The sequence below is a fragment of the Puntigrus tetrazona genome, chromosome 24, assembly GCF_018831695.1.
Source record: "Puntigrus tetrazona isolate hp1 chromosome 24, ASM1883169v1, whole genome shotgun sequence".
Classification (NCBI taxonomy): Eukaryota; Metazoa; Chordata; class Actinopteri; order Cypriniformes; family Cyprinidae; genus Puntigrus; species Puntigrus tetrazona.
This window is the reverse complement of record NC_056722.1, coordinates 11982261-12005358: the sequence shown is the minus strand read 5'-3', so window position 1 is coordinate 12005358 and position 23098 is coordinate 11982261. Positions and strand designations below refer to the sequence as shown.

Genomic DNA, 23098 nt, shown 5'->3' with positions numbered 1-23098 from the left:
CTAGTTTTGCTTTTTTTTTTTTTCTTTTGTGCGATTGGTTTCAATGATGCGGACCCCCAAGTCAATAAGAAGCGAACAACAAAGCAGCACACCCAACTATTTCTATCGCGCGTTTTCTTTGCTTCTCTTAATCGTCATTGTGTCTTAGTTTCTTTCGGCCTCTCATTAATGACAACTGGACTCACCCCACCAAAAATGGTAATGGAGATAAGGGAGAGACAACGCCTTACGACTTCGGCGACCTGTCTCCTGACCTCATTCACATTTAACAAGCCACGTTGTTGTGTTAATTATTTACATTTATCAAATCGCGCCGTTACACGCTCTAAATACATGTATATCTACTGAAGAATCGGGGTTTTTTTGCATAACACTATTGAGAGTATTTTTACAGGCCCGGGCTCACGATAGGACTAAAACAACAGTTTACAATTGCCAGACTGGAATCGGTGTGTGTGTTTTTTTTCCCACCGAATCACGTGTATGCTGCAGCAGTCCAATAAATAGGTTGCTCACTTTTTCAGGTTATAGATTCGAAAATCTAAAACTTCACGAAGAACGCGCGCGTGCAACCGAAAGCGTCCTTTGAAAAAAAGAAAGACAAATCTTTGTAATGGTTCGGGTTATACTTGGCCTACTAACTCTGAATTAATCCAATTGGATGATTAATTCAAAAGAAAAGGTGAAGTCATCCTTCACCGCGGATGGTAACCCTTGCATTTACAGTTCCCTTTTGAAATACAAATGGAACTCAGTAAAGGTATTCTTACTGGAATTCTCGATGCAGTTTCTACCTGTGTATATTCATTGGCTTTGGTCTCTTGATATGCTAATGAGGGTTATTACAGTAGCTCTCGAGTCTCTCTCTTCCACCATTAGAGGGAGATCTGAGCGCGCAGCTCGAGCCTTGTGCACTGTGTCAAACTCAAGCGAAGGCGCGCTTCACTCTATCCACAACCAATGAAAATGCTTTGGAAATTAACTGATAATATTAAATATGAAGACTGCGAGGTAAGCGGCTTAACCAGGCTTTTAATACCGAATATTGCATGATATTAACCATATTTCTGAACCGGTTTAACTTTTAAATCAGTAAGCTTTTATTTTATTTATTTATTTTATTTATTTATTTTGTGCTGTACGTGTACAATGTAATACAAGAACAAGTAACAAATAACACTGCAATACAGCACGATCCAGAACACATGTCATTTTCCAACGTAATATTAACAATAACAATAACAATACACACACGCACCATATATTAAATGCACGTAGAAGTTCTGTAGTACAAAAAAAATCATTCACGCAGTATAGACAAAAAACTCACCAAACGTACGTTCTGATAAACAATCAAACGCATGAACTGCACATTTTTCCGTATACAATTTCGCTTTAAAATAAATGTATTTGTCTTTTTTGTATTTGATCTCCCACCCCTCCAGTATTCGGCATGATTTGTTTTGGTGAATGCAGTAGGTTAATATATGGGAGTAGTTTTTGGAGTGGTGAAGCCAGTTAAACGTGTTTATGCTCGTTTGTGGAGAATCACACGCGCCACGATCAGGAAAGAATCTCTGTGCTCCGCGTGTCCTCGCGAGTTTCTTTCTCCCGACTCGCGGGCTCGCGTTAATTGTAATAAGTAATTACTTTCTGTTTCATAATACTCGCGTGTGACGAGAGAGCTTGGAGGGAAGCGCGCGGGATGGATATACGCGCGTAAAGTTTGTCGAATTTTGCTCCGGCGGTGGGTTGAGCGGCACCGGCGTGCGTTGATGCGTCTTGGCCGTTGTTGAAATCGTGGCGGGGGATTTTAGTGGGCCGTGGAGCGCGAACAGACGAAGGCTAACGTGAAAAACAATGAGCTAGACGAGCATCTAGTGAACAGTAAAAATGTGCCAGCCCAGATGCCCTCAGCGTTTGCTGGATTTTCACCAGAATCAGAGGTGCACATTGTTTCCTTGCCCGTGTTCTTCCCCCCTCGTTCTGTCTTTCTTTCACTTTTGCTTGCCCTCGAACCTTTTAAAATGTTTCCCCCCTCTCTGATTCGTCAGACGCAGGAGAATGTCCCTCTTTTGTCTCTCTCTCCCTCTCTCTCCCACTCACTCTCTCTCTCCTCATCTCTGATTAGATATACTGATTCCCCATTCAATGGACGTCATTTAGTGCAGTCTGCCTTGAGTTGCTTCCTCGCTTCACGCTCGATTTCCGACCATTCTTCTCTTATTAAGTATTCGTGTAATATTAATAGTCATGAATATCTACCATTAGGAGTGCAGAGGAAGAAGCAGATCTGTGCTAACATGAGCTCAAGCGAGGGAACAGTTCACTGACAGAGCCGGGAGACGCCAAGGGGATCTAGGAAACTTTAGAGAAAAGCATTGCATCTAAACAGCAGATGAAGAACAGTGGGAATTTACCCAAATTCTGATGGATTATTGCTTTATTTGAACGCTGGCCACCGCCACCTCGCCCTACAGTTATCATTGGCTTGATTTAATTCGCACGTTCGTTTTCGTTTTGTTCCTCCGAAATTCTTGTCTTTTGAAGTCCTCGGAAATCCTCGCCGATGTTAGTGCACAGTTTTTCCGCGATGGTGAGTGACTGTCGGGAGTAAAAAAAAATCTGAAGACTGCGCTCAGCATTTACTCTCCGATTGTTTGTTTTTTTGGTTTTTTTTTTATTTATGTAGTATTATTTTTATCCTTGCGTTTTGTCTGTTCCATCATGCAAGCGGTAATCGGTAGCATAAAATGCTATTACAAAGACTTAATATTTGATGTGAGTTCTGATTCTTTTTTATTTGCCTTTATTAACTTCAATTGCCGAATGAACAAACTATCGATGTAAATTTTAATGTAGAATTACATATTATTCTATATGGGCATTATTCTAATTAAAATGTTTTGACATTTTTGTCCTCGACCAGGTAAAATGCATATTCGGCTTTCTGTTTAAATAAATTATTAGTGCGATAACAAAACATTGCGTATATATATATATATATATATATATATATATATATATATATATATATATATATATATATATATATACAATTTAATTATTATTTTTCTTAATAGCACTAAAATATAGCACTATATATTTCTCTCCTAAGGATCGCCACGACGGGACCAGCAATGGCACAGCCCGGTTACCCCAACTGGGCAGCGTGGGCCAGTCCCCGTACACCAGCGCTCCTCCGCTCTCTCACACGCCCAACTCAGACTTCCAGCCGCCATACTTTCCGCCACCCTACCAGCCCATTTACCCGCAGTCTCAGGACCCTTACTCTCACGTTAACGACCCGTACTCCATCAACTCTCTGCACGCCCAGCCTCAGCCACAGCACCCCGGCTGGCCCGGCCAGCGGCAGAGCCAGGAGAGCAGCCTGCTGCACCAGCACCGCGGGTTACCGCATCAGCTGTGCAGAGAGTACCGCAGAGAAGTGCTACTTCCCTCGGGTCACGGCATTGAGACTGGACTCACGGATTCAATCCCTATCCATGGAATACCTCACTCTTTAGAAGATGTTCAGGTAAGGAGAACATCTTAAATCTTATAGCATGCCTCCTCCATAACCCAACTCCATTATTCGTATTTGCTTGCTGCTATTCTCTGTAGAATCTCGGACGGTCAAGCATCGGGTCTCGTAATGAAATGTTCTTAGTTGAATTGTTTTATCGATTATAGTACAGTAATGAACAACAACGGTTTTTGATAAATTGAAGTTGGTAAAAAAACGTGTCGGTTCTTAAATAGTTTCAATTTAATTGTTATATTTGCTGGTGGTGGTCAATTATGTTCGACATTTTTTTTTGTATCGATGATCCATGGTAAACGTTTCGTGTTTCACGAGGAAACTCGTTTAGAAACAAAAAAAGTAATTTTATGCAAAGTTGCATTTTTAAAAGGCAGCGCGAGAAATTAAAAATAAGTAATATCACTGTTTCCCATGAATTCATTATTGGACTTTTTCTCTCTGTTATTCATCCCCAGTAACACAAAGTGAATGGTGTACTGGGCATTTTGATTAATATTGTCTGTCATTTTTGGACGTGATTCTTGGCTGCCCCCCTTTTCATCAGTAATTTGATTGCGATGTGCCTGCTGAAGAGATCTGACGAATCGAGTCTGGACGAAATTTTCTGTTCCCCCCATAACTGCGTTCTTTATAGGTTCCCCACGTTTATTCTCTATAGGTGAATAAATGCATTTAGTATTATTATATTTCACTATATAAATCAGTACGATTTAATTTTATTATTTTAATTGAACACCTACTTTAAACAGCCTATACCTAACTAAAATGGGTCAAAAATGTGTGCTTCTATAAAGACGCTGTTTATAGCGTGCGTGGTCATAAATGCTAAGCTTCACCGCGTAAAGCGTTGGTGCGTTTTCTCTTTGGATTGCGATTTTTTTTTTTTTCGTTTGCGAAAAGTGTGTTTTTGTATGTACGTTCGATGTAAATTTTTGATCTTTCAATCATTGTTAATGCGCTTTTTTTGATCTTCGCAGCATGTCGAAGATCAAGGAATTCACATCCCAGACCAAACCGTAATCAAGAAAGGTAAGCAATTTCCTCTCGAATACCGTGCGCGCTCCCAACCAGCGGCTCCCCGCTTCGTAAAGTCCACCCGTTCCTGCTCTGAGACGGATCGAGTTCATTTGTAGGCCTTAAGATGGCCTGACGAAAAGGCACCCGTTTTAACCAAGTGTTCCGTAGGTAATACGTGCGAGTTAATACGTTGGTGCTGTGACTCGTTTTAAAATGGTAGTCTTTAATGAAACTTGCTGAGTGTCTCGTTCAAAGATGACGTGAAAAACGAGGCTTAGTTTGCTGTGAAATACACTTGTGGTGAATGAAACGTATGGCTTCTGCGTAAATTTCAGTTTAAGTCATTATTTCGCAATTACGTTCCTCTTTGTTTCGGTCGGATCACAGATGGTCAAAGAGGGCCGCGGGAGAAAGGAGTGTGTTGAGATCGAATTTTCTCATATTTACGTACTCTGCGACTAGATTCGATTTCCCGTTTTAACAATGTAAAAGCTTTGACATATTAAGTTTGATGCGCCGTGTGCGAATCCACAAAAATGGACGTTGCACATACACGGAATAATTGCGATCTCACGAGTTCGTTTAACTCCTCTTGTCTCTATTAGTCTCCCCTGAGCTATTAATGTCACTAGTGATCTATCCAGCAGTGCTTGTGCTTTTGTTTCCGGTTAGCACATAAAGAAACAACGGGCGCTGCAGCAGGATTTAGGCCTGAACACTTACAAGCGCTCGTTTGTGTGTGAATTTCGGATTTGTGAATGTCATTCGATGTGCTTGTGTGGCTAACTGTTTAGAGATTATTGTGAGAAATAATACACGGTTTTATTCGTGCGGAAATATGGAATTAAAATGTGCTGTTAATAATAATAATAATAATAATAATAATGCAATGCATAGCCTATACGTTTATAAACAAGCGGATTATGACACTTTTTTTCTTCTTCTTTATATATATATTTATCAGTTTCTGTTTTATGATGTCCAACAAATAACAACTACGTTGAGCAGTTAGTGGAAAATTTGAGGCAATGCCATGCTTGTTGAACTGTCATTTTCCCCAAGCTTTGTGTGAAGTCACCATTGCGATAATATGAAATATTTTGATGGCTAGGCCACTTCATTACTTGGGGCATATTGCAGCAGTTACATTCACGAGCTGAATGAAAAGCTATTGCTGTGGTATCTATTTTCCTTCTTCTCTGATAAGACCATATTGCCTTTGATTCCACATAGGCGTGCGAGATGATGTGCATATAAACGCATACGTCTAATCTCACTCAAAAGCTGCCTGCTGCATAGTAATTCATCTTTTTCCATTTTGTTGGTGCCGTAGACTGAAATGGGGGGGCCTAATCGTGTTCTTTTTTTTTTTTTTTTTTTTTTTTTCTCAAGGTCCTGTTTCCATATCCAAGAACAACAGCAATGTCTCTGCTATACCGATAAATAAAGACGGGCTTTTCGGAGGTGTTGTAAACCCAAACGAAGTGTTCTGTTCGGTTCCGGGTCGCCTGTCTCTTCTGAGCTCAACGTCAAAGTACAAAGTCACAGTAGCGGAGGTGCAGAGACGTCTTTCTCCGCCTGAGTGCCTGAACGCTTCCCTGCTCGGTGGGGTCTTGAGGAGGTGAGCTGGACGTTAACGCACATACATCAGTAATCGTTTATTATCAAGCGCTTTCTGTCGCCACAACCCACCGAAATGAAAAAAAAAAAAAAAAAAAAAATCATTACCATTGGCTTGATTTAATCGTACCCCAACACAGGCAAAATTCTGAACCTGAATAATTATTATTTTTTTTGCTTGTAGTGGCCTACCCAAGCGAAAGGAGCATATGCTGTAATGCAGCATGAATTAACATGCACTTGTAACCTTAACTGACAGTGGGAAATAAAATAAATGCTTTGTTTATTTGCTTATTTAGATCGTTACGTTTGAAACCTTCAGTGACATCCTCTAAAGCGACGTGCATTTCTTTTAGTATAAGAAAGTAACTTGAATAGGTGTTATCTAAACTAAACAGGTCTCTTGGGGCACACACGACTGACTGACTTTTTTTTTTTCTTTAATTATTCAAGGTTATGCAAGCTCCGGGCTATTATAAATATTATAAATCGTAATATAGGATATGTAAATACATAGCATGTATAATGTATAGCATTGTATGATGTATAGCGGTAAAATAAATAATTATAACATAACAACAGCACTGTAATGTCACTTAATAACATTTTTGCTATTTGCTTCAAAGGGCCAAATCTAAGAACGGCGGAAGATCTTTAAGAGAAAAGCTAGATAAAATCGGATTAAATCTACCAGCAGGGAGACGCAAAGCTGCCAACGTTACTCTCCTGACGTCACTGGTGGAAGGTAAGCTTCTGATGATAAATATATATATATATATATTTTTTTAATAAGGCAGGTGTTTATTGTTGCTACATGAGAGCCATTCTAAATCAGCATTTGCATTCATCCGTGAAAAGGAGAAAGTATGTTTTACACGCAACAAAGCTGAAGGATAAAAAAAGAGAGAGAACGGATTCCGTTTTTGTGGGATTACAGGAACCCCTCTCTCTCTCTCTCTCTCTCTCTCTCTCTCTCTCTCTTTCTCTCCTTTATACCTTTAACAGCACCACTTGTCTTTAAATTTGAGCATGATGTGAATTCGAATGTCTTTGTTGGGCCTACATTGTCATATTTGCAAAACTGTTTTATGGCACTTTTATGTAGTTGCTGGATATATTGCACTACTGGAGAAAATACTATGACTTTTATTATTATTATTGTTTTTATTATTATTATTATGCGTGTATCCTGTCCTTGTCTGCCTGATGCAGTTGACCTGTAGGTTGAAAGCCTATTATAAAATATAAATGAGTTAATTATGCTGCACTACGAAGATGCCATCGCTGTTGAATAAATCCATTTTGCTTGCAAAGTTGGAGGTGATTATTCCGTGCAGTGGTATTTGGTGTGCCATGGGTTTTAAAGGTGAAAGCTGGAGACGGTTCATTGGTTTCTGTTAATCATTGCCGCTGAAGACCGAATGTAATATTCATCGTGCTTCATTGAAATTTAGTCTTGTATGGTAATGAGCCTGAAGAAATGTATGATTCCTGCGAGATAAGGGCGAGGGGGTGGGGGTGGTGGACACGCAAGCAGACGCTGATTTAGTCGGAGGACACTGGCTTTCTGAAGTGCTGTTATTGTTTATGATCTGCTCCATTTTATGGAAAGCAGTTGAGTAGAGTTGAGCTTTGATGCTAATTGGCGCATGCGTTCTTCCGGATTCTAAGGCTTATGACAGGAAGGCTCGCAGTAAAAATCCAACTGTTTCAGGAAATTAAAACCAAAGGGGGAAAAATAGCCGAACACAAAACCTAGTCGAAGTATAAGAGGTTTTAGCTGTTTTATATCTCGCAAGCAGGGCACATTTTGACAGAATGAAACGATCTGTTAGGCAACAGTGCATCAATGTGCATTAACATTGTCAGAATTGATAAAGAACGATGTCCTGCTCAATGGCCGAGTACGTTAATTAGATGATAATTATGAAATATGTTAATCAGCCTGCATTTTATTGCAGTAGCGTGTCACACATACTGACTCTTATTTTCTTCTAGGTGAAGCGGTGCATCTGGCCAGAGATTTCGGTTATGTGTGCGAGACTGAATTTCCAGCCAAGGCGGTAGCTGAATACGTGAACCGACAGCATTCCGACCCAAACGAACAAGTCCAAAGAAAAAACATGTTATTGGCAACGAAGTGAGTGATATTCTAACTATTTATATATCTACGCAAATTGCACTGTTTATGACAGCGTTTTTTATTTTTTTTTATTTTATTTATATGTTATTTAATTTAAGCGTATTAAAATTAGCTTTCCGTTACATGGTTGTCAATAGCTATATATATATATATATATATATATATATATATATATATATATATATATATATATATATGTCTGCATTTTGAAACCAAATGGTTTCGTAAAATAACATTTTAGCATTATACATATTTGCAACCTGTAATGGTGAAATAAATAAATAAATTTATGTGTATGTGTGTGTGTTTGTGATGAGAAGCACACACACACACACACACACACACACACACACATATATATATATATATATATATATATATATATATATATATATATATATATATATATATATATATATATATATATACAATAAAAAAGAAACAAACTAAAAATTCTAAGCACGCGCACGCTCCCAATGAAAATATATAAATCATAAAAAGAAACGCCGCGATGACCCTCTGCTTTAGACGTAATAGCACCTAACTTTTAGCTCTGTGCTAAACTAATTCTTACGTTTCCACTTCTTACTGACGTGGGCCTATACGCGACTCTCTTTTCAATCTGAGCTTGAGTTGTCCATCGCTCTGATGGACACTGATCAACGAGCTGCTGTCAAAAGGGACACTCGTGCCACTGATTAAGCCACACATAAGGAGCGCAAAGTCTTATTTTTTTTTTTCCCTACTCGATACGTTCAGCTTTAATTAGCTTCATCCTGACACGCACCCTGCATTGTGTCTCCTTCCAGACAAATCTGCAAAGAGTTCACGGACCTGCTCTCGCAAGACCGCTCGCCCTTGGGGAATTCGCGTCCACAGCCCATTCTCGAGCCCGGGATTCAAAGCTGTTTGACCCACTTCAGTCTCATTTCTCATGGATTCGGGACTCCGGCCATGTGCGCGGCCCTCACCGCGCTGCAGAACTATTTGACGGAGGCCATTAAAGCCATGGACAAAATGTACCTGAACAACAATCCTAATAGCCACAACGAGACGGGGTCGAAGGCGGGTGACAAAGACGAGAAGCACAGAAAGTGATGTCCAGCCAACGCATCCCGATTGATGTACGACAAAAATGCATATATAACGAACACTAGTGATCAAGATGAAACACTGAACGCGCCACCTCCCGATCTTGACATTTTGAAACTTTTTTTTTAGTAACGCTAATAAAACAGTTCACTTTGGGATTCGTGGACAAAACATTTCTTTAAATCAAAATAAAGCAGTGTGCCAATGAAAGGAGTATAGATCCGCCACAGCGGGACTTTTCATGAACTCCCTTTGTATGAGTTCAACGGACTGAAATTCAGCGTTTCTTTCCCCCTCCCCCCCCCATCCCAGTATCCCCATTTACGATTGTAGCCATGTGACAACAAGAAGCTGAAAGAGGAAGATTTTTTTATCAGTATTGTGAATAAACTTGAAAGGAAAAAAAAAAAAATCTACAGCTCCGCGCCATGACTTCAAGAACTGACTTTTCAACTCGACCAAGCGACCAACTTGAACTTTGAATTTCAACACGATTCACGGTTATATGAGGGAATCTGTGTTCATGTATGTATATATTTATTTATGTGTAATTTAATGGGAATTGTAAATATGGTACGTCTGTTTAAACTTCTTTTTTTTATTTATCTGGTGCCTCCTGTTTTAGTGGGTTTGAATATTCGCTTAGTTCTACATGTGGTTTTATGGTTCTTAGAAAACAGAAGTTTGGGGTATTCTTCTCTGGGATATTTCAATTCAGCCCTCTTGTAGCATGTTGAGGCGACACTGAAGCAAGTGAACAAATTTAAAAGAAATAAACATCAATTTCTCTATATATTATTCTTATGCCATTCAGTTTTAGATCGAAGAAGGTCATCGCAGAGACCCCGACCGATGCTAGTTTTGTGTTTCTATCTTCTTGTTTTTATACCAGCTTTTTATGTGTTGTGCCAATCACCTCTTGTTCTTCCCTCAAAGCACCACAAGAGCAATAAATGGATATTGTCTTACGAATTCTTCTTTTTCTTCCTTCCTTCCTTCCTTCATTCCTTCCTTTTTTATTTTCATTTTTTTATTTATTTTTTTTTTTTTATAATAAATTTAACATTTGGGACTATCTGATATCTTGTGTGTCCACTGTCTAAATTGGAGGCGGTTTTATCTGTATTGTATAAACCTGTGCTGGCAATAGCTCCCATGCCTGTCAATGTATTATAGTTCTTTGTTGCCCAGAAAAAAAAAATAAATATTTGATACGCTTCATGTCGATTTTTATTCATTACTTTTTTTTTTATTCGCTGCTTGCTGCGATGTGTTCCTCTCTAGCTCGCTTGCTCGCTCTCTTTTCTATTCAGCGCAGTTACTGTAATTGAGTTTAACTCTCCCTTGACGATTGCTCCATGCAATAAGCAGTTGAACCCATTGTTTCCCTCAAGTATAATAAAAAAAAAACTTACTTTTAACTCTTAGTTCAGAGTACAGGATCATTCAAATATGGCGGGGAGCTTTTTGCCAAGCCAAATGACACGGAAAACAATGAATTCTCTTACGTGTTTGAAGCGAATGTGTGTAGTTTTAGCCCTTGAGCAACAGCGCTCTTTAAATCAGTCAGATGCAGAATCCAGTTGAAGGTTAGCGCCTTTGCCTTTTTCATGCATTTATTTGTAGACGTCACCTTACTTCTCTTTACAATGTCACTATGCTATCTATCCGTGTCATTAAAACGCATCTCTACATAGTTTGTCGAAATCATTTTACAGTTCGTTTGAACGAAATCGAGGGCACGGAACTTAAGCGTTAAAACGAAGAGCAAGCATCCATGTCGTAATTTTACTTTTCCAATTAGTTTAGTCACCGGGTGCACTTGCAGACGTCATGCCAGAACACGTATGCTTATTTTTGCGCGTTGCATAACTCGGTTTCAAATAGAGTTCGATTGCTTATTGATAGAAACGAGCCCCGGGAAAATCAATCTCCTTTCGATCTCGCTGGATTTGCTTGCTGCGTTCTGCCCGTGTAGCCATACAGCAGACCTCTGTCGCAGCAAAAAGAACGGCATGCACCGTAGCGGTTATTCGTTTAATTTTTCTTTGCTCAGACGGTCTGTTCGACTCAGATGCAGTTGTTTTCAAATAACACGAACGGAGCCTAACTGTACATGTCCTTGGCATAATTGCAACGCACAGTGCAGCAGCAGGTGAAGCGAGGCATTGTCTGTCAAGACTGTTTTTGTTGGCTGCTTCTCAGATTGTGTGTGGGATTCTAACCTCGGGCACAATAGCTCTCTCAGAAAGGATACCCGGCTGCTCCTCCTGTTCAGGCTCAGGAAAAAAAAAAAAAAAAACGCGCATGAATAGTCATTTTGAGGGAAATCACAATCATGTTAAATCGCATTCATCGGAATTAGGAATTCCTTCACGTGCACGTGTCATTAACGCTAATGTCATTGATTAAACGTATTAGAGGCCGGACGATTTTTTTTTTTTTTTAACGCGGTGAAAGCATTTGCACGCGGCCTATCAAACGAGCGCAAGAAGCACGTCGCTTATATACATCGGAATTACGTTTTAACCATTTCCTTTTAGTTGAACTACTTGAACAGAATAATACCGCGCGGCAAAATTAAAATACATCAAACTCAGAGCAGGCTTGAGGTTTACGGAAAAATATCCCGATTTCGGTCATATCAATCAAGTCCAATTAAATTCCGTTCAGTTCGGTTAAATTTAAATGAGCTTTATTGGCGTGACTGGGTTGACGTCATGATGTTGGCAAAGCAAAAATATATATTATATAGGCGTACGGATAAATACAATCTAGGAGGAACGCGGGCATGTGCATGTGCATTTTATACATGTAGAAAACAAACCAAAAAAAAAAGAAATTACAAAATACATTAATACAGAGAGCAGTTAGTTTCACACACACACACGCACACACACACACACACGCTTTAGTTAGTTACACATTATTTGACAAATAAAGAAATCGATTAGATAACATTACGTGCCTTTAAATAAACAAATTATTCCAAGTGGACTCTTCAATAATTCAGAATTTTGGCGTTTAGTCTAGATAAAATTTCTCTCTCTCTCTCTCTCTCTCTCTCTCTCTCTCTCTCTCTCTCTCTCTCTCTCTCTCTCTCTCTCTCTCTCTCGTACACACAGTGTGTATGTCTAAGGAGGAGGGTTTGGGTATGAGAGACATTTACGCAAGCTCGTTTGGATATGCTTCTTACTTCTAACCGTTTTATTTTTGAACTTGCGTTAACTTATCTCAGCAATGAAAAAAAAAAAAAAAAAAAAAAAAATCAGCCTAATAACCTAAAGCTTTTTGTGGGCATCGGGCATCCTATCATAGCTGCAGTACTGGCGTATAACACACGCTCTTAATACCAAAATTAAAGTTTTATCATAAACATTCGCAAAAAAACTCAAATAAATAACAGCCTATCAAACATAGAAGTAATTATATAACAAGCGAGTTGCATGCCTCGTTCTTTCTTCCTTGTTGGCTGGAACAATTTAGGGTTTATAGCATATGGCACATTATTAGAAACACGATGTGTTTAGACGTTAGACAAGTGCCTCTTAATATCTTTAAAAAAAATCATCTTTCTAGCTATCCTTTAATTTTAAGGGAGCCTATAGGTTACACGGTAGGCTATTTGGAGGCAACGATGCAAATAGCACGCAGCATTACACGCTTTTACCTGGGCTACCTTTTTTTTTTTTTTTTTTTTATGATTACTGTCGACAAACAAACAAAAACCTTAAATGTTAATCTCGTCATTATACATCACTATTACTTTGACACTGTCCAGTGCTTTAATACAATCTGTATTGTTAAAGGCGCTATATAAATAAAAGTGATTTTAAAATAAAAAGAAGCTTTTATTTTGCCATATTTATCGATAACTTCCAGCGCACGGACAGCTTTCTTTATGCTTGGCAGTACTGGGGGTGAACAAAAAAAAAATATATATATATATATATACTTGATGCTGGATATGCTTTTGGCTTAGTTCAGCACCTTTGGACTTGACAGCTCCCGTATCGAAGCACTGAGTTTAATTTACAGGGTACTTTGTTAGGCTATTCTATAAAATAACATTCGAAGTAATTTAGGACGATCTTACTTGAAACGTATTCGGAAAACATATTCACAGATCCGCTGTTGCGAACAACCTTATAAAGTGAAGTTAATTGAACTGAAATACAGCTCATGGTAAATTTTACCAGTGCTGTTTTAGGAATAATAAACAAAGTGCCAATGTAGCACTTTCGTTAATAACACAATAAATTAAATGCAGGATGCAAAGAGACACTTAAAATGGTTACAAATGAACAAAGCGCTATTTAAACGAATAAGCGCTGATGATTCAAACACGGAAAATGTTTATCTGTTTCCGGTTAGGATATACGATATGACTGCTCATATGAAGAGGGTTGAATGAGGGATGGTTTAGGAAGGAAGGATAGCAAGGTTCGGGACAGATGACACGCGTCCCCAATCGAATGAAGTGATTCTATTTTCAATGAAGTGTAAAACGGTTAATTGTGTTGGGCTTGTAACTTCATCACCCCCTAAACTGAGCCCTCTCGACTAAATAGAGTGGGCCCCCTTAATGTCAAAAGAGGTCAGAAGCTTCACCAAATCACTCATGATTACTTGAGACATAAGGTAATAGATTAGATAACATTACGTGTCTTTGAATAAACAAATTATTCCAAATAGGTGGACACTTCTATAATTCAGAAATGTTGAGTTTAGTCTAGATAAAATTGATCTCTCTCTCTCTCTCTCTCTCTCTCTCTCTCTCTCTCTCTCTCTCTCTCTCTCTCTCTCTCTCTCTCTCTTTCTCTCTCTCATCATTCAGAGCTTGTTAACATTTACATGATTGCCGAAGGGTGTACAGTACTTACATCAAATAAATAAATGAATGAATTAATAACAACATCTCTAAAAATATAGGCTACACTAATCTTTTCGCTTGATGTTCCAGCGTTCTTCAAATCCGCGCAAAGTAGCCTATCAGTTTCTGGACTTATACACTTGTAAGTATATCAATTATAAATACAACTTTTTTTTAGAGTAAAGAAAACAAGTAAGTGAATCAAGGCGAGAAATAAAAGAACAAACGACGATTTAAAACAAAAAAACAAAAAAAAAAAAATTCGAATTCATTTGATTTTGCTAACCGCGGATCTTAGGAACAGATCAATTCGGCGTTAATTCGTTTTTACTTTCAACCAAACTGTACGTCCTGACCTCCTATATCCGATTTCTTCACACATTCGCGTGCACCCCAAAATAAGGCGTCTACAACTGCTACGTTTCGCCCTTTTCCTCCAAATAGTTGATATTCTAGTTTCTGCCTCCTTCTCTCTCCTCTCATTCTCTGAAGCCAGCCGGGGGGGAGTGTCGCCGCGGGCAAAACATATGCTTCTTTCCATTGCACTAATCCAAATTCAGCGTGCAGGAATAATTGCTGGAGTGGCCGTGCTTTCGCAGGGCTTTGTCCCGCTCTGGCTCCCGTCAGCCAGGCACACGCCATTTCAATCAACCGCTTTTGAGGGCTGTCTCTTTTTATCAAACCTCAGAACCTCGCCAGTGATGTGAACATTTAACAAACCGCTTCACGCTCCGACAAAAGCACGTACGAAGGGGACCAGCAGTTTCTGCGTTGTTTGTTTTGTGTGTTTCCTTGTTGGTTGAAGTTAGGCCGTATTTTCGGGGTTGTTTTCCCAATTTATAACCCGTCTCAAATGATGAGTCGTTGTGTTAATTGTCAAAAGCCCAAATTAGAGATATTTAACATACGCCAACAAACGTCTACCTGATCCGACACTTGCACGACTTATTTACAATTTAGATATTACAACATAATCAGTTAGATATAACGGAATATACAACCGTATCGTTGTAGCTCTGAACGTTAAATCAATCAATCAATAAATAATAAAATCAACGTGACAAAATAATAATATACATGGCAAAATAATGTCATGTAGTTATTAAAAACTGATTTGGTTAATCTGAAAGAGGCTTCTTGCCTGATAGCTGTCCTGTGTATCAGGTACAGTTAGAGAAAAGGATATTATATTATTATCATTATTATCGGTAGGCCATTTTTTCCTGACTTGTTGAACGACTGACTTTATTTCACTGTCTTATTTTTTTTTTCTTTCTGTGAAAAGGCGATGGAAAAATTAGTCGGCCCATTTGCTTGGGAATCGCATGTTTTCACGGAGAGGGGATATAGAAAGAGAGAGAGAGAGAGAGAGAGAGAGAGAGAGAGAGAGAATTAATAGACGTGATAATTTCACACTAAAGAAGAACACTATTTCATGTGGCTCTATCGGTTCCATCAGAGCGCAGCTGTGCTGTTATGATGAAGTTTGATGATGATGGTCTGAATCTTCCTCCAGGCGACTCATAGCTGCAGGCAGTGCCAGTGCCCGACCCTGATAAACGACTTAAACACACACACGGGCTAGCCAGATCACTTTTGTTGCTCTCTTCATTTTTTTTAAACAATACATAATCTTTTTCTTCTTCTTTTTCCAGTTTGGCTCTTTGTACCTTTACCGGACGTGTTTATTTAGACAGATGGCACATCACAAGCGCGAATTTGTTTAAATTTGATATTTGTGTATTGATATTTGTATTTGATAAAAACACGATTTTTACCAAGGGTTAGATGACAAAAGAAATCTATTTCTATTACACGTGCATGGATTTCAATAGCCTGTTTTATTTATAGTGTGTAGATAAATGCTTGTAGTATAATTCCAATACAAAGGCAATACTGTGGTTTACATTAAACGGTGATATGTACTTTGTTTGTATTTATTTGTTAGTTAGTTAGTATAGTTGAAACTGATGAGATTAACCAATTATCTTATTAGTCAAATGGAACGATTGCAACTCACCATTAAAACAGAATAAGAAGATGGTGATGAAACCAGATCATAATTCCATATCTACAATAAGATACATTATTTCAGCATATTATAGACCAAGCCACCAAAACCACCAATAACAGGTTTCTTACATGTGTTTGTCCCCAAAGCGTTTAAACTGGAGGGCTGATGCTGGTTGAAATTTAAAACCAGTGTTTGGATTATTTTATATTTGTTTTTATTATCAATCGCTTTTTAGCCGGTTTAGACCTGTAGTTAGCTCGCCTCGTTTCACGGTCAGAAAATGGACACTAATGCTGAGAAAATAACAAAAATAGCTTTTTTTATGCTTCTCTTCAAGTTAAAATCTGTGGTGGTTGTGAATGAAATTCGGTTGTAAACTGCCTTAGAAGTCGCAGGCCTTCTAAGATGCCTGATATCTCATTGGTTCATTGGTATAATTCTGGTTGCATAAGAATGCAGAGTAAGGATATGTTATATATACATATTCCGTCTACTTGAGAGACTGAACCTATTCAGCATATCATTACTAAAAGAAATACAAACATCTTGGGAAAGAAGTATATGCTGTCCTCCAAATCTTACTCTAAATTCCAATCATAATGTTAAGGGTTTGGTTCATTTGGATGAATTTTATTATCAGATTGATTTGCGTATTGGTACTGAGCACCATTTCATCAGAAAGATATAAGGCGAATGCTTGGAAACTTGTAGGATATGATTAAACCCACAGTATGCCACTGTTTAAAGTTGTGATTTGTCATTTTATCAGCTTCACGATCTTAACCGAGTGAAGAAATAGCCGTATATGCGCCTTCAAAAGTGTAAAAGAAAACCAACATCAGCAGCGACAACCAAGTGATAAACACAACAAAAGACAGTTACACTGTCACTTCCTTCATTGATGTTTATTATCAAATACACAATGAATATCTCATCCTTGACCGTGTTTAAAACAAGTTTCATTAAAGGACTCCATTACTTGTAGAGCCTGAGGCCCGAGAGCGCGCAGGAGAGAGAAAGGAAAGAGAGCAACAGCGAGATAAAGAAGGGTAGAGAGCTGCGAAAAGCTCATTGATAATTAAGTGTTGGTTGCTTACTGTGTGAGGTGTCGCTCTACTTTGCTTACCAATTCAATGGCTGTTGGTCTTCTCCTCTGTTTGTGTCAACATCACACACTGTCTAATAGGCTTCAATTAGAGCAACGGGAGCTGGGGTTAATTATGACTTAACACATTTGATTGAGTGGATCAGATCAGCAGCGATGGGGACTCAAGGGGAGAGGGACTCATTTATTAGTCTCTATTTGTGTCCTTGTTTCACAGTGTTAAAGACGGTGGCTAAATATCTTCGGTGTGGAACTCTCTGTGCTTCTTGTGTCAGATCACACCAGGCGTATTTGCGTGCCACATTCAAACCATGCGCTTTGCATGTCCATAACTGCACGCACCTGCCCCTGTGGACTATCTATAGCGTAATTGGACGTGGCCAAGAGAATAAACGCAGGCCAACATAACAATATTGTCTGCAAATTACCCAAATCACAGATTATGGGGCTTTATCAAGAATAGGAGGTTTGACCCTGAAAGCGTCTAACCATCCCAATGGAAGCCAGAACTTTGCCTGATTACCGACAATTCTGGAAAATTCTTATAGCTGTCGAAATATTCTGTTGCTTCCCTCGGGACATCATCATGGCTGTTTCCCTCTCCAAGTATTCTCGAAGGTTAAAGTCATCCTTCAGTAACAAATTGTAACTTACAGCCCTGAGACACAAAATCAAGGAACCATCACTGAAGAGTAAATATTTACAATGGTAGACTTGAAAAGAATGGGAGGGAAAAGAGAAAATGTAAAGCTTGAAGAGGACAGCAAAAAGAATGACAGAAAAGCAAGTGATTTATACCAGGCAAATTGATCGCAATCATTATGCCAAATAAGTGCCTTCCTCCCACTGTTGAACAGATCCGCACAATAAAAGTAAGTTGGGAATGAAGCTTTTGACAGGCTGCTAATGAATCGCTGTAGGCCCATCTGCCTCAATGCAAACAGAAATGTGGTTGGATCTCGTGAACTGTTACCACTGTCACTGTAAACAATAATTGTCAAACATATTTACTCGCAATCATTTTAGCAGATGTCACGGTTTTTGTTTCCGCCCGGCTTTTGTATCTCTCCTTTGCAGACATGCCACTTGCCCTGAACACACTTTTTGCTTGAATATTGAGCAGGTATTTGCAGAGGTGCTTCGGGGCACAAGGTTGTGAGGGGGAGAGAGGTTAAGAATGGATGTAAAGCGAAAGAGAAGGAGATTATCTGGCCCCCTCATCAGGAGAGCAGCCCGCTCCCTACCCATGATGCCCTGAGGCCTAGGGGGGCAGCCCTGCCTCGCAGTCATGCACCTCTTTATCACCCTAATCTGTTAATTGTGGAAGCTCAATTGGCACATGGTGGCTTTTTATTACAGCCTACCCACATTAACCAGACAGAGACAGCGGTAGAGTCTGAGCAGCCCCAGCGTCCTGACGTACTCCACCCTCCCTCTTATTCGCTTTCTGTAGTGTCAGCTTTAAATGGGTTTGGCCCAAAAGGTGAGGGTTTTTTTTTTTGAGACTACTGATCCCATCTCTAGTTTTTCTTTTACATTTTTCCTTTCCCTCCTGCTTGCTATCCTTTGTGTGACTTGAAACTGAAAAGAGAGAGAGAGAGAGAGAGAGCATGCTGCTGGTTTTTGTGTTTATGTGTTAACCACATGGAGAGGGCCGTCTGTTTCAAATTGCTCTTTTACTAGTATTGTCTGACTTAATTTCCTCCAATCTGATGCTCAGCATCTTTCAAGTCAAAGGATTTATTTTGATAAACGTGATTTGGAAATTAGCGTTGCACACTGGCAATGTTACCCATGTTCTTCTGCATAGCAAAAATTATGTAACTAATGCCTAGTCTACATTATATAACATTTCAAGTAATATCTTAATGCACGTTTCGCTATAGTTTCAGGAAGAAATGTCCACTGAGTGGCGCTAAGACACAGGTTAAATATGTGAACTCTGGCACCTTTTTATTATGTTGATATAGGTATGCATTGATGCGTTTTTATTACTTTAAATATTGTGCACTGTCGCTAAAAGTTAATGCTCTACCATGTTGGAAATACGCCCCTACACCAACAATGTTAACGAATGTAAAACTGCTATAAAAACCTTTTACGCCGATTTGAACTGTTTTCTTGAACCATAGTTACACAGGTTCGAACCGAAGCTTCTTGCCTCATGAGTAAGTCTCCATACTTTGTGAGCTATCAGACAAATCTATACCAAGAGTTAGGAAGATAGATATGAGTGATGCTAACATTCAAAAATATCAGTTTTTAAATCTCCCAGCATATTAATAATGTTAAGTCATAAAATGATATTCTTCAAGTAATTACGATTTATTAATCGAAACTCTAAATTTGTTGGAAAAGAAATAAAAGACGAATAAAAGGAATTTTTCTACCTCAAGTTTTCATTTCCTTTGAAAACTGCATTGATATTTATTGGTATGTATTCGTGCCTTACTAAAAAGTACACACAGATACATATATATATATATATATATATATATATATATATATATATATATATATATATATATATATATACACACACACTTTTTTATTGAGAATTTTTATTATTATTATTTATCATTTTTGTCTCCAAGTTAAAGGTATAATGTGGTCAGATTTAGCCTACAAGGATAGTAAATCCAGTAAATATGTGTCTTTGAAACATACTTTGCCCTAGTGATCTTAATCAAAAACACTTGGGTTGAACTGAAAATTCAAGCCACTAAAAATGTGGTACTGCAAGTTGGTGACAGCACAATAGAGTGAGCGATTTATGACAGGCTATTAACGGTTGCTGTTTTCCGTCACTGCAAACAGGTGTTTAACTAATCTACTCTGAAACCTCCATATAGGAACACTTTCTCTGCACTTTAGTGCTAACAGCACATGTACACAAGTTTATTAAAAACACGCACCCACACTTATACAGCATGCTTTTCAACTGATCCATTATGCATGTTTTCACATAAATACTACATTTATACTTATAAAGTGGCATATCCACTTATACCTTGGTATTGAATAATTCATTTGGTTACACTTTATTTTAAGGTGTTGTTGTTACAGTGTGATTACACATTTAAGAGTAATATTAATAACTACATGTACATGTGCTATTTCATTAGGGTTAGGATGAGGGTTTGTTTAAGGGTTACTTGTAATTATAGTAAGTACATGTAATGTGTGACAAGGACATAAAATAAAGTAGCATATGGTAGTGATACTGTGTCACAATAACTCTTTCAGTCTAGGAGGATCAGATTTAGAAATGTTTGCATAATTAATAAAAATTAAAATGTAGCAATAACTAATTATTTAACAAAACTAATGTACAACAAATGCTAACTAATATTCCACAGGTATATGCAGAGGACACGTACTTCACACAGATCAGAAAGGATCATTTTAACAGACAGACACTGTGTTTTTTTATGCTTGTGTTACAAGTCTTGAATGTTTGATTGGTTTATTTTTTCTCATTAGGTCAGATATTTGACTTACCCTGTAGATAGCTTAAATTTGGACTCCTTGTTCGTCTAAATGTAGTTCATTCCGTCATATTGGTGCAGCTACTGTAGATGTGCAGGCCAACCCAAATAGGGTTTTACAAGTTAAAAGAAGTCTGTACCCCAGGCAACGTTTTATTACAACTACTGTTTACCTCTGACAATACATCGTAAGTGTTTTATTATTAAGTTTGGACAAATCATTTGCCTGGGGTTGAAGGTGCTATGCCATTGAAATGTAATCCCACAGCTGATCTCATTACTGCCAAGACAAACAAGAAGAAATCAATTTCAAGGGAAAGGAAGAAGAAAAGGAGGAAAAGGAAAGTAAAATAAATAAATAAATAAAAAGGTGAAAGAAATGAGATCAGAAAAGAATAATAAAAAAAAAATGTTGATGCAGCATGAGATTTGCTGACACCAGATAGCTTACTGTATTAGCCAGAACCAGAGAAAGTCTTTACTTGCTTCACCATGCTTGTACCTCAAAGTTCAGAACATGAATTGCATACATTGTTTAAGTTATCAAGCACACTGCAGTGCATGTGTATTGTTACTCCATCTACATACCTGAATAGTTAATTTAATAAAAGCATAAAGAAACTGTAAGAGATCATATCCGCAGTACACGAAATACATCATTAAAATTAAAAGTGAGTAAATGTTACATTTTTAAAAGTATGAATGATTTATTACCAAAAAGAAAAGATTTAACTAGCTTAAATAAGCATTATATAATTTAATGACACATGCATTTACATTGACTGTAAAATATACAGCTACCGGAATTCCAGCCTGTCATACTTACAACATGGCATGATGTGGTAACAAATCTAAGATCAGACCAACAATTTTCACATAGTGGATCATAAAACAGGTGATCTGAAACATATCTAGAGAACGTGTACCTGACTACCTGAAAAATATCTGAAATTCTGTGCTTTCTGAATACTTGCCAGTGTACACTTTTGGCATGGACTTTCAGATTTCTTGCCAATATGGGCTTTCTGCCTGTCAATTATTTTGTACGTTCAGAGCTGCATTCGTAAAATCATCATGAGCCAAACTGATCATCAAAAGCGCTGGTGTCAATGGTCTCCCAAGTCAGCTTGGGCTCACAATGGTTTTGGGAAACACAGCCCAGGGTTTCTGACATTTGAAGAGTGGGATTTTCTGGTGGGGTTGGACAAAAGTGAGTAGGCACTAGTAGGCTAACTGATGGACGGAGTCTGACTCAATTTTCTTTTTTTAAATTCTATTGATAAATAAAAAGTGAAATACATGCATAGTAAAAATATTGTGTCTCTGTCACGTTACAAACATACCCAATGTCAACCCATAACCTAAAATCATTCACATTAGCTCCAGTCACTAAATACTGTTGTGGATTACAGTAGTTTAAAACAAACAGTAAAAATCTCACATCAGGTCAATAATGCACATCTGCTCAGCAATACGAATACCAAGGTTGCGAATGCACATACAACATCGACATTTAGTGACATAACTGTCATGATATCCTGTCCTTATACAGAACCTGAGTAGTAGTTAGAACGGAAAGGAAATACGGCTTTATTTATTCCAACATAGAAGTAATTTCAAATGTTTAAAATTTTCACTTCATCATGCTACAGCAGATAAATGTAATCTATTCAAGGCACGTAGGCCCATTTCCTCATCATATTTCATAAAACATAACTTATTATATAGAATTAAAGTGTATAAAATTATTTTAGGTAACACTTTACTTACTACTGATAGTCCGTTTAAGACATTCTGCTAACATGTAGCTGTAAATAAATGAGAATTATTGGACAAAGTTACTTATAGTTAGTAGAATGTCTAAAGTGGACTATCAAAATAAAGGTATTATTTTATTTTTCCACAGACTGGCAACAGCTGGTGTTAAATTCCTTTAAGCACCACACACTACATGACTTTAAACACTGACTGAGCCCAAACCACATTCATAATCAGCCATAATCAGCGTGTTTCCGGTTTTACAGAATGACCATGATCAGTCTGCTCTTGGAACTGAATGTCTTACCGTTACTTGGAACTTATCAAGAATAGGCAAAATCAAATATTGATTATTTTAGCTTTTTGAAGGGTGATTGTGGGCTTGCATTAGAATGGATGGGCCTGGGCCTGTGCCCTTCAGGCCCTTCCCCTGCCTATGCCCCT

The 23098-nt window shown here is 38.2% G+C and overlaps 1 protein-coding gene across 3 annotated transcripts; it reads left to right on the top strand.

Moving 5' to 3' along the window:
- Nucleotides 1-880: 880 nt before the first annotated feature.
- On the top strand, nt 881-10637 carry tfap2a (transcription factor AP-2 alpha). 3 transcript variants are annotated; one of them, XM_043225609.1, is made up of 7 exons: nt 881-1011; nt 3119-3538; nt 4522-4573; nt 5954-6182; nt 6808-6926; nt 8180-8321; nt 9134-10637. In XM_043225609.1, the coding sequence occupies exons 1-7, from the start codon at nt 961-963 to the stop codon at nt 9420-9422; spliced, it is 1302 nt and encodes a 433-aa protein (XP_043081544.1). In that variant the 5' UTR covers nt 881-960; the 3' UTR covers nt 9423-10637. The 3 variants fall into 3 exon arrangements, with proteins under 3 accessions (XP_043081544.1, XP_043081545.1, XP_043081546.1); XM_043225610.1 differs by lacking the exon at nt 881-1011 and adding an exon at nt 2340-2596; XM_043225611.1 differs by lacking the exon at nt 881-1011 and adding an exon at nt 2629-2781.
- The last annotated feature ends 12461 nt before the right edge of the window (nt 10638-23098 follow it).